Source organism: Pagrus major, chromosome 3, assembly GCF_040436345.1.
Source record: "Pagrus major chromosome 3, Pma_NU_1.0".
Classification (NCBI taxonomy): domain Eukaryota; kingdom Metazoa; phylum Chordata; class Actinopteri; order Spariformes; family Sparidae; genus Pagrus; species Pagrus major.
The window spans coordinates 5,468,034-5,481,785 of record NC_133217.1 but is presented as its reverse complement, the minus strand read 5'-3'; the positions used below and the strand labels follow the sequence as shown (position 1 = coordinate 5,481,785).

The 13,752-nt window shown below is 40.1% G+C and overlaps 2 protein-coding genes across 4 annotated transcripts; both read left to right on the top strand.

Moving 5' to 3' along the window:
* The first annotated feature begins 151 nt into the window (after nt 1-151).
* On the top strand, nt 152-4,697 carry rrm2b (ribonucleotide reductase M2 b). Its single transcript, XM_073463218.1, has 9 exons — nt 152-274; nt 856-1,014; nt 1,316-1,432; nt 1,573-1,706; nt 2,452-2,546; nt 2,665-2,798; nt 2,946-3,050; nt 3,682-3,795; nt 4,042-4,697. Exons 1-9 carry the CDS (start codon nt 194-196, stop codon nt 4,192-4,194), a joined length of 1,092 nt encoding a protein of 363 aa, XP_073319319.1. The 5' UTR covers nt 152-193; the 3' UTR covers nt 4,195-4,697.
* An 832-nt stretch (nt 4,698-5,529) lies between these two features.
* On the top strand, nt 5,530-12,651 carry mtdha (metadherin a). Of its 3 annotated transcripts, none has more exons than XM_073463000.1 (12): nt 5,530-5,932; nt 6,770-6,868; nt 7,083-7,194; nt 7,463-7,630; nt 7,850-7,900; nt 8,181-8,321; nt 8,410-8,487; nt 8,634-8,705; nt 8,936-9,063; nt 9,158-9,268; nt 9,358-9,433; nt 9,604-12,651. In XM_073463000.1, exons 1-12 carry the CDS (start codon nt 5,585-5,587, stop codon nt 9,669-9,671), a joined length of 1,452 nt encoding a protein of 483 aa, XP_073319101.1. In that variant the 5' UTR covers nt 5,530-5,584; the 3' UTR covers nt 9,672-12,651. The 3 variants fall into 3 exon arrangements, with proteins under 3 accessions (XP_073319101.1, XP_073319102.1, XP_073319100.1); XM_073463001.1 differs by having other exon boundaries at nt 5,562-5,932; nt 6,773-6,868; nt 8,407-8,487; XM_073462999.1 differs by having other exon boundaries at nt 5,562-5,932; nt 8,407-8,487.
* Nucleotides 12,652-13,752: the final 1,101 nt, after the last annotated feature.

The following is a 13,752-nucleotide window of genomic DNA, read 5'->3' as shown; positions in this document are numbered from 1 at the left end:
AAAGTGTCAGTCATTTCCAGGAACTGTGTCGTCGTCTTACTATGAAGACTGGTTTTATAATGTAGTATGTAGTGTAATATGAGCACTAGAGGCGCTGTACACCTCTGTGGGAGTCAGTTTAAATGGTTTAACCAGCAGAGCTACAGCTGCATCCACGAGGTCCACGGAGTTGTAACTAGATGAACCAAACTCAATGACACCGACGGTGAAGAAAATGTCTCAGGAAATGGATGTAATGAATATAAATGGGCAATCTGATCATCTTAAAGAATCGGTGAGCAGCTTCAATTCAGCTAACGCTAGCTAGTATGTGAATGGTAAGCTAAAGTAATATTAAGCATTGGCAGTGTACCCGAGGATCCTCCGGTTAAATGGATGTGTTTCAGCTTCGATGTGTATAATCGACATTTTGGCTTTGTGATAATAACTAGGTTACTGAAAATAATTGTTCGTTACATGTTGTACCTGTAAACACTGGCCCATTTTGTCTGCTGATGTAAGCTAATTGTCAATGACGTTGTACGGAGATGTCGGATTCAACACAACCATAGAGGAAAAAGTTGTTAAAATGTGTTAATCTGTTGAGGAAATGTGACGAGATCATCTCTAAAATAACTTATAACCAGCTAATAAGCCTCATATTGGACGTTTGAATGCGATATGTCCTTTGTTTTGGAAGTTACGAGATAGTACGCATGCGCAGTGACCTATTTCGTAATTAAAGGCACACTCAGGTAAGGCCGCTGGCCGCCATGGTCTATTGCCGAAACAAATGTCGTAATTAAACAACCACCCGGTTAAAATACAGTATTTGAAGTGGAAATATGTCTACTCACTTTCTGGTGTCTTTTTCAGAATGGCTTCAAAGACAAAGACTGCCAACGTGGTTCAGAGACAGAGGACGAACCTTTGCTCCGGGAAAACCCCAGACGGTTTGTTATCTTCCCCATCCAGTACCCCGACATCTGGAGGATGTACAAGCAGGCACAGGCCTCTTTCTGGACGGTGGAGGAGGTGGGTCTTGAGGGAAAAAACCCACAATCACTTCCAAGATGTACAGAATGCTCACAGAAATAAGTTTTATTGGTTAAATGTATTTTGATGAGAACACAAACTTCCTAGTATCAGTCTATTGAAGGTGAATTGAACACTTGTGAAGTAACAAAAATGATATGAAATGATATACTGATTCCCACAAACACTTAGATACAGATACAGCTAAAGAGAAACACTGTCATCCACCACAGTCTGTCATCATTGATAAAACGTGAACAATCCTTGAAACAGACTGGTGTACTGTTGATGTGACTTTCAGGTTGATCTATCCAAAGACTTGGCACACTGGGACCGTTTGAAACCAGAGGAGAAACACTTCATCTCACACATCTTAGCCTTCTTTGCAGCAAGCGATGGCATCGTCAACGAGAACCTGGTGAGAAGGGCCAGAGGGATGTCACTCAGCTGTCATACCGTTTTTTGTTTTTATCTTATATTTCTCTGAAGAGACTTGGCTTCAGTTTCAACGATGTGTTGGCTGAAGAATTGTTTTTGTGTTTGTGTCTTATCTAACAGGTGCAGAGGTTCTGCCAGGAAGTACAAGTCCCTGAAGCGCGCTCCTTCTACAGCTTCCAGATCCTTATAGAGACTGTTCATTCAGAGATGTACAGCATGCTCATCAACACTTACATCCGGGACCTGAAGGAGAGGTTAGTTTGTTAGGGTTTTTGTTGGCCAGGTGCTCACTTGATGCTCAGTGACTCTGATAAACTTGCATTCTAGAAGGTAATTGACAAAAGGTGAATTTAGTAAATTCATCTAATATCACTGTGGTATGTGACACCAAAATGCAAGATATTCTGTGACTTGCAAAAATAGTTCGAAATAGCTTTAGGCAAAAAAAAAAACTGTATAAAATCAAGTCTAATTCATCAAAATTGTTGCATCCAATTGGCCTAATTGCTTTCGATTGTAATGGTTACATGGTAAAAGATTGTGTGCCTCAGCCTCATTGCCTTTGGAGCAACCGCATAACCATTTAGGATAACTCTCTCTGTATATCTTTTAATCTTAAGATTCAAAACAAACTGTAAGACTCGCACCTGTTCATCACAGGCGAAGTCTGCACCACTTTGTGGTGATTTCTGTTGCATTCCCAGCTTTGATGCACCAACGATGTACAGAGTAGGAAGACAAAAATTTCAGGGCTTCTACTCAAGAAAAGTATTCAAACTCCATGTATTTTTGATGTATTCATTTTACACTCTACCTACACTTTACACCCACTGAATTTAGATAGATTTTTTTTACATTCGTTTTCAATGGTGTTTTTCCTGTTGACCTGCAAAAAACAAATAACATCAAGTTCAGTTTATTGTTGGGTCTCAATAAAATATTGAAGCTACATGTTTAGAGCTACTAATGTAAGTCATTGTTATTAACTGTGTGTTTCAGGGACCACTTATTTAACGCCATTCAGACCATGCCTTGTGTCAGACGAAAAGCAGACTGGGCACTCCAGTGGATAAATGACAGCAAATCCACGTTTGGTGAGGAAAATATAACAATAAAAACATCATATTGTAAATCAATAATAATGAGACACCTCGCCGGAGGAGCTTTAATTTATCTGTAGTAAATAGTATGTTTGACACTTGTTACCCTCAGGTGAGCGAATTGTGGCTTTTGCAGCAGTGGAGGGCATCTTCTTCTCTGGCTCATTCGCTTCCATCTATTGGCTCAAGAAGAGGGGACTAATGCCTGGCCTTACCTACTCCAACGAGCTGATTAGCAGGGATGAGGTTGGATGAATTCACAAATAGGCATGGCCTATATATAATAGATAAAGATAATAGATACAGTTTGCATATGAACCCGTGTGATGGCTGATTTTCTCTGTTTTTATCTCAACTATTCTGACACATACTGTATATTGATGTGTGTCTTAGGGCCTGCACTGTAACTTTGCCTGCCTGCTGTACAGCTACCTGGTGAAGAAGCCATCAGAGGACCGGGTCAAGGACATCATCACCAAAGCTGTTAGCATTGAGCAGGTCAGGAGTCGTTGGACTGAATATGCTCAACCCAGTCTACTTAAAAATTGTTGTAACATACAGTGTGCTGTCACTTCCATTTGTTTGTGGACGGTGACAGTGTTATTTTGGCTCTGTACACCACCAAAATGGATTTGAAATAAAACAGCATGTGCTGTTAGTTGAGGCTTTCAGCTATATTGGGAGAACCATGCATGAATTACAATCATTTTTATACACAGACCCCTCATTTCAGGGTGATTCAGGGTTTTTTTGCCCTATGTCATCATCGACTCAAGGCCATTTCTCAGCTGATTTTTGCATGAACTAATAATAGAATAACCAACACTTGCCCTAGGAACAGCTGAACAGCCAGTTGTCTAGTTACTTTTGTTCCCTATACAGGGTGGACTACAAATTTAAATGTCTGTAATCCCCACACTGTCAATCCAATTTTGTTGTAACTACCCTTGAACTAAAGCAAATTTTCCATCATGGTTGTGTACAGCTTACTGTATGTCTTCTTGTTTCTCGCTGTTTACTTTGTTTGTCTAACTTGACAGTCTATTCCCTTTTAATTTTGAAAGACCAAAATCTTGACAGGTCATACATGTTCTGCGCAAACATAAACATGTCATGTTTGGTGTTGCAGGAGTTTTTGACAGAAGCCTTGCCAGTGGATCTCATAGGAATGAACTGTTGTCTGATGAAGCAGTACATCGAGTTTGTCGCTGACCGGCTTCTCGCCGACCTCGGACTGGCCAAGGTAATTCTATTTAAATGATCAGAAAATGGATATAATAAAAGCCACATGGTCATTACTCATTGATTTTATACTGTGGTAGCTGTCGTGCTAAAGCAGAGAAGCCCTGAGTCGAGAATAATGACGTCTCACTATCAAAGCCATAGTCCTTGCAAAAAGTACCATAATTATATATTCTTTATTTATTATTTGGCGGTTGTGTTGATGAACTCTATTTTAAGTTTGCTTTTTCCTGTCATTAAATCCAAGGTATACAACGCTGAAAATCCATTTGACTTCATGGAGTCCATTTCACTAGAGGGGAAAACAAACTTCTTCGAGAAACGAGTAGCAGAGTATCAGAGATTTGGGGTTATGTCGAGCGTGATGGACTGTGAATTCACTCTGGATGCAGACTTCTGAAACTGAAACGTCATTCCGTTCCATATTTGTTTCATACGACTTATTTATTTTGTTTAAGCAGTTATTGTCTACAAACAGTATGGAGTCTTGTTACAGTACCATGATGAATAAGTTGTTGACAGGGTAACGGTTAAAGCACTGTTCCAGCAGATATACAGCTACAACTTATGCAATAGGGATTACACTTAGAGTTTATTCGCAGCCAGTATCACTTACATAGTGGAATAGGGATAATGCACCTTCCATGGACATCATGGCTATTTTTTTTTTTTTAACTCAACACACCAGAAGACAGCCATTCGAGCTAAGGTTAAGCTAAATAATGAGTGAGGTGCTATGAGAATTATACTGTACCTCATTGGACATTTGAGATTAATATTTACATTATATTTTATTGAGTCTGCAGTTCTGGCTGTTGGCTTAGAATTGTTTTAACACTTTGACATTTATAATGTACAATAAAAATGTTTTGTAAAATGAAAATCATTTCTTTAATTAAAAAGTACGTGATGTATTGTCTGCTCATACAGCCATCAGAGTGCCAACTTCATTCAGCAGTGTGAGTGTAAAATGTGGGTAACTAGTTATAAACAGTAGATGGTTTGAGGGGGGTGCCATCCCTCTTGTTAACATGCCATCCACGCTCTCCAGCCCCTAAGAGTAGAAAGAGTGCAGGGGCAAAGGAGTGGTTTAGATGAATATATTAGTTTTGTTATTCATCTATAATCTGTTAGTATATGGCCCCGACAATGGCCTGAAATATCAGTAGCCTGACTGTTTATAACTATAATGTTCCTATAATATTTCTATTGCCATTCAGTAGTGTCTGGCTGCTGAAATACAAATCCCATGCTGTATTGTAGGCTATGTAATTAAGTTTATAGAGTAGTGTCACCTTGATGATCAAAGTGACAAGTAGGGACATTGCAGAAGAGTGAGAGGATCATAGAGACACACCGCTGCCTGTAATATTCCTACAATATTTCCATGGTCACTCAGTAGTGTCTGGCTGCTGAAAATATAACCCTGGATAAAGCCACCTCTAGCAAAACATATGAAGAAAGTGAGATGCACAGTCATATCTTAAATATATGGTTGGGGTAGGCTAATTCAGTCAGGGTTTGGGCCATCCCCCCATCTTAAAAACTAACAAATCAACGACTGGTTATAACATAGTTTAAGTACATGATTTAAGTCAGGCCAAACCCCCTGAATCTAGCACTATAGTTGACTTTTAATCAGTCAGAATAACGTGGTATTTATATACTGCGATTCGTAGTTTGACTGAGATTTCTCCCAGCGGTCAGATTAGATTAGCCACTCCTCCGTTAGCATACGGATGCTGGCAATGATAGCTAACAGTTAGCTAGTGTTTTCGCAATTTGGAAAGATGGCTGGGGACTTTCAAGGTTTTGCACTGGAAAAAGCCGAACTGCTTTCCAGCCGTTTGAAGGAGGTCCTGTCTTCGGGGCAAGGATATGTTCTGGCTCAGTTCGGGGTGGATTTGGGTCTGAAGCCCGAGCTGTACCCGACGTGGGTTATCCTGTCCACGGCCGCGGTGGGTCTGCTGCTGCTGCTCGGTCTGTCGTGGGCCGCCGTCTGTGGCGGTCTGCTGGTCGGGAAAAAGCGGGGATCCCCGGTCACCCAAGGCAGCTGCGAGCCTGACAAGGCCAGTTTAGCCAAAACTGCCAAACCAGAAGAACAGAAGAAGAAGAACAAGAAGAAAACGATTGAAAAGGTATCGTAGACAGCGTTAACGAGCTGTTGAATCACGGTGGGTCAATCAAAACAAGTGCGTTTATTCATTGAAACAGTTAAGTTAATGCTGACGTAAACACAACTGTTAACCCAGTTAGCGTTAGCTAGCGGTAAGCTAATTTATGCATTTATCCCCATTGTTATTTTATTAGTTAGCCTTTTTGGCTATCCCATACACGATGACTTAACAAAAGCTAGCTTAGCTTTACAGCCCACTTTGTTTACACAACAAAATAAGCTATCTAGGGATCATGTGCCCCATTTCCAAATCGACTCAAATAATCCAGTTAACCTTGCTAAATATACAGTGAATTACTGTTATTTAGGAAGGGATGCTAGCTCAATTAGCTGTGTGTATTTGCCAGCTTGCAAGTCAGTAATGAAAGTAAAACCTAATGAAAACATCATTTGCTAACAGTCCAGTTAATACTTAATACGTCCGAATAATAAACTGTTCTTATAAGGTGAGGATGGCTTTGTTTTTTTACACATTTGTTAATATTAATGTCTAAGAAACACAACTTCCGGACTACAGTCCACAGCCGGAAGTCTTCGAGGTCAAACCAATCATGTAAAAACCACCAAATGGATCCTGTTTTTATTAGTTTTAGTTAATGCAATGTTTCCTTTAAAATACGTATGTCCACGTAGCAGTTTGTGGTACATCTGTGAAGCATGGTAAATCCAGAGACATTGTAAAGATTCATCTTGAAATTCAATGTTCGTTAGATATCCTGCAGATACAAAATATGAGTGAACAGGCTAGAGGGATCATTAACATCGTGTTATTTATCTGATTTCTCTCTGTCTCCCCCAGAAGACTCAGTCCAATGGACAGCCGGTGGCCGTAGCTCAGGAAGAAGTTAAAGTGGCTGAAGCCGTTTCCAAGCAAGCGCCACAGATCAAAACTGAGAAGGTATGTCTGAGCAGCTGCTGCCAAAAGGAAGTGGACCTGAAACTTGTGGTTGTTGGTTGGCAGAGCAGCCACGTGTTTGTATTAAGTGTCGTTGAAGTATTATGAAACAGTTTCGTTATTGGTGAAATATTTCTGAAACCCCACTGTCAACCTTTATATTTTGTGCAACCCCATACTTAACCTCAATATAACTTTTATTTGTCTCTGTCCACAGGTGCGTGAAGTACAGGCCCCAGTGCAGGTGAAAAAGAACAAAAAGAAAACCAAGACAGATGTGAAACCGGTCCAGAATGTTTCTACAATTGATGGGAAGGAGCCTGATGATGGTGAGACTCGGCCGTGTTAGGGGAAATTTCATAATGACTTCTCATTTTCAAAGTGACTGTTTAGCTCCATCGTGTTTTCAGCATTTAAAACCTACTTGGCTGACACTTCCTCTGTGGTTCAGCCCCACAGTTTCCTGTTGTCTTCTCATGTTTAAATAATCAACCAAATTTCATCCACAATCAACCGTCTGGAATTCTTATTTATCATCATCTTGCACACAACAAGTATCCTAACCGTTTGATGTTGTTTCTTTTTCATGTCCACCAGGTGCGTGGGAGACCAAAGTCAGTAACCGAGAGAAGAAGCAGCAGCGTAGGAAGGACAAGGGCCCTGAGGACTCTGGTAGCCCAGGAGGGTTGGAGGCTCCAAAGACCAATGTGGAGGCACCTGTGGCCTCAATGAGTTCCAATACCAAGAAGAACAGAGGAAACAATGGTATATTTAACTAGCAGATGTTAGAATGTGGGGATTTGCTGTGACATTCGAAGCCAAATAAGTAATCTAATGACTCGGCCTGTGTGATGAACGTTTGTTTAACATACAGTCTAGGCAGGGCCAAGCATATATCCTGAGGTTAACATTTAACTTGTGCTTAAACGAGAATTATCTAGTAATATTGCATGTTACTCAAGATATTTTACCATATTTTTTCAGAGTCCCTGCATTCAAGAACCACTGGAAAGGGGGATGCAGCCAGTGGAACTGGTAAAGACTAAGTTAACTATTATTTTGTGTGACTGAGATGGGAAAAGTATTTAAAGTTTGCTTTTTCTTTACTTATTTTTCTTTATTTTACTAAGTACATCTTTGTTTAATATCAAAATATGATGTACTGTCCATAAAAATATCTCCTTGGGTTTTGTAACTGAAAAAACTGTAAAAAGTTTTAAAATCAATGATATTTGGCCTTAACCAGTTGCCAATTTTACCAGTTGACATAACTGCCAGTGACTCCCTCTCTTCCCCCAATGGTCTGTCTCCTCAGTGTCCTCCACCTGGAGAGAGGAGCCTTCAGTAAATGGTGGAGGTTGGACTGACGTCAAGTTACCAGGGCAGATCGAGGTACCCAAGTGGAGAGCTCACAGAGCTCTACCTAAGCGTCAGTCCTGGGCATCGGAGCCACAAGGTTACCACCTCGACTACCTGTGCAGACTTTTTTTTACACCATAATTATAAATGTGAATATGAATGTTTCTGTGTGCTCTCGCCAGCAGCATGGGGTGGCATCGATGGCCGGATAAAGACGGATCCCAGCCCTGTGTCCTACTCCATGCTCGGACGAAACACCACAGGTTGGTACTGCGATTACCTGCCAGCTTTATTTCCAAGTCCCACCCAGACTCTACTTCCAGGATGTGTAATCACAGCCTCCGGTGTTTAGTTTAGCACTAATGACTAATTCACTTTTTCCCCCATTCTCATCTTCTGTCTGTTGTAGACCCAATAGCAAATTCAGTGGAGCTGCAGTGGGCGAACCAACCTGATGTTGATGATGAATGGTCTGGAGTTAGTGAGTATTTCAGCGACCCATTCCACATAGCACACCTTTCTAACTAACTGCTGATCGTTTTTGGAAAAAATGATTGTTTTAGAGAAAGCGTTATCCCAAGTTTTAAAAGATCTTGAAAGTAAAGATGTGCGATTTGATTTTAGGGATGCAAGACTATCCTCTCCTGGACATGCATATACTTTTAAATTTGTAATGTAATGTCTAACAGCTGTTGATGTTGATGTTATAAGATGGGATGGCAGCAGTGGATCCCAGCTCCGACTGGAATGCCCCATCAGTTTACTGGGGAAACTACGAAGAGCCCCCTGTTTTGGTGAAACCAGCGCCTCCACGGAAGGAACAGCCTGTCCCCAGCAAGGTTTCACTGACACTCCTAAAGTCTTAATTACATTTTAAGAAGTCATTTTATTATTCCGTATCTTATGTCTCAATGTCTATTTTTGTTCTGGCAGGTATCTGAGGATGAGAAGGACGTTGAGGATCCCTCTGGTGGAGCAGCCAAATCCAAGAAGAAGAGGAAAAAGAAGAAGAAAACGGAGGAGGAGGCTACATCTGAGGCTCAGGCATGGAACAAAAACACAAAGTTGTCAGATGAATATGTTGCACAAATGTATTACATTGTTTATTTAATGTAATTGCATTTGTTTTGTAGACTGTGAACGCAGCGCCTCAAGAGCTTCCTGTGCTGGCCTCCAAAAAGCAGAATCCCAGCGTATCTTCCTCTCAGAGTAGGTTTCGACAGCTCTGACAATGAATTTGCATTCATGGGAAAAAGTCACATAGAGCAAAAAAATGCGCAAACAGTGTAACACTTTATATTACGTCTCCACTTTTAAACAGCGATGGTTCTAAATACATCTTTCTTATGTTTCTATTTCTTTTTTCAATCTACGTGCAGAGAAGCCTGAGCAGATTGTGGAGCCTCCGAAGCCCTCCCAGAAGAAAAAGGTCCGAAGGGAAACATGAAGTCACGTCGCAGGTCCATGCAAAGCTTATGCAAACGATTGTTAAATGTGTCACATGCAATAATTACCAGGTACAGGAGTGTCTTTCAGAGATACATCAACGATTTATCAGTTACAGAAACAAAAAGAAAACAAGCAGCAGATATCACCTGCTTGGCAAAATACAGTGATGAAATGTGGTCCTATGGACTGAAATCTTAAAACTAATTTGCACTATTTGCTACACTGCAGCCAGAGTGGAGTTTCAGGGGAGGCGAACTTGCAGTGGAGGTACATCGTTGGTTCGTGTAATTATTTTTTATGGCATCAAAAGTGTTTCATTTTTTTTCCTTCCGAGAGTGTATGTTTATAACCATAAACCCAAAAATACAAAACAGATTTTTATTTTTTGTTATGCGAAAATTTCAGTTACAACAGACAGCTTACATTTTTGCTCCCCAGAATATTGCACTTTGTTTTGTTTGCCTTGCTGCTGCCCCGATATCAATTACTGAAATGTGCGGGAGCAAGCTGCATCTGAGGGCATGCCTCAGATGAGGATAGGTTCAGGTCTGCCTCGGTACAACACTCAGATCCCCGTATGTACATTGTAAGAATCAAGGACCACTGTAATCATCTCAACTCTCTATACTGGCCATGAAGTGATACCCTCATGAGTAACTACAAGTAATATATACAGGCGTTAGCAACATAATCCACTCTCCTCCTTTTTAGTACAAAAATCCCTCTTTGTGTTTACTAAGACCTTGTTTTCTTTCTGAGGTGTGAGGGATATCACCTCACAGTCACATACAGGTTTGTTCCCACGACAAAACCCTGACCGTTAACCAGAGCAGAACAATAAGCAAATATATCTTACGAGTGTTTTGTCAGATATTTCAATTGCGATATGAGTCGTGATTTGAGTGCAACAGGTAATTTCTGCATTGCATTTGGACTCATATAAAAATGATTATGATGTGATCTCTACTAAACAAGCATGTTCCCTCACGCCTGGAGAATTTGATTTTTAGGCCTGGTGTCTCTGTTTTACCTTAAACAAAATACTGCAGGCTCTACAATATGGATATTGCACTTTGCGTTTCCGATTTGATTAACTTTGATTAATTTGATTAATTCAGCATAACAGTAAATTTACACTTAACTGTCCGGACAAAGGAACTCACTTGATTAAACTGTTATGTAAAAAGATTTACATTTAAAATGAAAATAAGCATTTCTTACCCCATTTCTTACAGTGTAGTCGCTCTATTAAGCAATCGCTGCACGGCCATTATTGACTGCAGAGATGTTTACAGCGATTAATAACTCTTTCAATGCACAGATTACATGTGAGTGTTGTGCTTAGATAGGTTTGCCTATTCTTTAAAGTGACATTTTCCAGAAATCTATTTTCTGTCTCCTTTATGAAGATTGGCAACTGTAGTCAGGTTGAATTCAATGTCTATACATTGGTGGAAAGTCTCACTGCAGGCCACCCCTGCAGGGTAATCCACCTCTTCACTGTTCATCCCTGTGATAGTATGTTCCTAATATTTATAGTTACGCTAAAATATGGTTAAATACTAATGCAAATGCCGCCTGAGCTTCAGAGCTGACGCCGAAGAGGTGTATTTAGCCAGATTTTGTTAAAACTGTCCCCTCTTCTCTTTTCTGAGTTTGTTTCCTTTCTCCTCGAGGAGCATTTCATGAATGTTGCGTGCTGAGATCGATTTCCAGGGAGAAAAGAGACGAGGAGACACAAAATAGAGAAATGAGAAGAGCCCTGTGACAACTTGCAGCACATTGACAGCTGAAAAGCTGTTGGTAATGAATCAGTTATTAATCAGATCAGTTATTTTTGTCAAATAGGATGCTTAATTTGAAATTTGGCTCCAGATTCACACTGGGGACTGTAAACTGTTATGCGGAGGGCGTAGTAACTGGTATAAACCACCAGGAGGCACTGTAATGTGAAGTAAAGTAGTGGGCTTACCCCATAAAGCAGTAGCACTGTTGAGTGTGTCTGAATAGACTGTGCGTTGATTTTTCTAGAGACTTGATTGTTCCTTCTGCACTCTGTATGATTTTTAAAAAAAACATTTTTCTTCCAGTTTTTTGTGCTCGAAAAAGCCATGCCATATGTACAGATTGTAAGGGCTTTTTCCAGGTTTTTGATTGCGATGTGCAAAAAAGCTGTGTTGAGTTCCTTTTGATGTCGATGGATTGTTTTTTACTACCTTTTTGCGGAATGTGAAATGTGTAACTTTTTTTTGGGTTTGTACCTGACTTCCAGGATGTATGATGGGGGAGTTTCTTTTTTTTTTTGACAAATTGAGAATGAAGACATACATAGACATATGAAATGGAGCAGCTTTAATTCCACATCTAAGTTGGTTTTAAACAGGACACACACACAATGACACATTTATACAAGGAATTTATTTCCATTGCCTTAACCTGTAGTTGTATAGAAAGTGCATTGGCATCCTTTTTTATAGTTTCCATCCAATTGCAAGTTTTGATGTCAGGAATTAATTTCATCTTGCATGACTTTGATAATAGTACTTGTGTACATGAACTTAAAAGAATGATCTCTTGCTTTAACTGTTAGTACTCAGTCCTGGAGTACCACTCAGTGTATATACTGTAATAGCTTTTTTAACAAGACAAGTTGCAGCTTTTTTTGTGGGCATCCAATTCAGCGGACATTAACAGGAGTCTGCTGGTAGGCAAAAAGTCTTAGTGCTTCAAGATGTTGATCAGCTGGTGTCAGTAGACCTGATAGAACAAAATGATATGTCGCTGTGGCTTCAGGCGCCCTTTTTTTGGTTTAATTTTTACTGATGATTAAGATGGATTCAATCAATGTATTTATATACTTCTCTCTAGGAAATGATTTGTGATTAAACAAAATGTGAATGATTTTGTTTAATGAGAGGATACAAATGATATTTCTATGTTTGTTTGGTAAAAATGAAAAATAAATGAGAATTGCTTGATATATTGTCATAGAAATGCATTTTTTCTCCTTTTTTTCCTTCATACTGTGAATATTTATCTTATTACTAGTGTTTTGTTAAAGGATAAGTTTCCCCAAAAATGTAAATTCAGTCATGAACTTATGAAATCAGTTGTTATCCTGAAAAAGTACTGAAGATTTTACCACTTTCATTCATGTAACAGAGTAACGATGAATCACAGACATTTTTCAGCAGACATCTGACAAACTTCATGTTTTCTGTCAAACTAATCCAAAATATGTGATTAATACAATGAGGATTCACTATATATGCCATGGTGAGAATCTGTGTCATCATCGAGGCCTGTGATAGGCCCTGGTTGCAGTGACCCTCCCTCCTGAGGCCAAACCTCTGCCCCAGTCAATGTGGCGAGGCAGTCGCATGGCACGCTTACAGAGCCTGACCTCCTTCGTCTCATCAGCCTCTCCATCCCTCATCTCTCAGTTCATTTAGGATTTACCAGCTTTTAATCTCTCGCAATCTCTGGCTCGCTCCCCATTCACCTTCGCTTCATGTGGATATCGCTTTTTTTGGTTGTATTTTTTATTTCATTCTTTCCTGCCTGAGGATTGTTGCACTCATTTTTCTTGTTTGCGTTTGTGAAAGGCAGATATAATAACAGTGAAGGTCAGCCTCTAATGGATGGTACTGCAGTTGCTCAAAGCTCTGCTACAAAAGTCACTCGCTAATGCTGTTTTAAAAAAAAGATCCATGCAAAATCCCTGTGCCTGAAACCCACTGGCTTCACATAGTGCCATCCTGAAACACGTCAGTAGAATGTGGCAATATTACACAACCCGACTAACAAATGAATTAACCCAAACACTGGCTTTAGGATTGTGTTGCTCTCCAGCAGGTCTGAGAAGGATTATAGCTTCGCATTTCCGGTCATTATGTCAGAGCTCTCTCTGCACATACATGAATATTTCTGTTTCATATTTCAAACCCTCTCTGTGAGAGTTGAATGGAAAATCTTAGCAATGGACTGTCAGTTTTAGATTTTCCTCTTCAAATTGCGTTTCAGCCTTTAAAGAGGTGGCAGCCTGGTCAGTATTAAGGCATGTCGGGGGAGGAAAATCC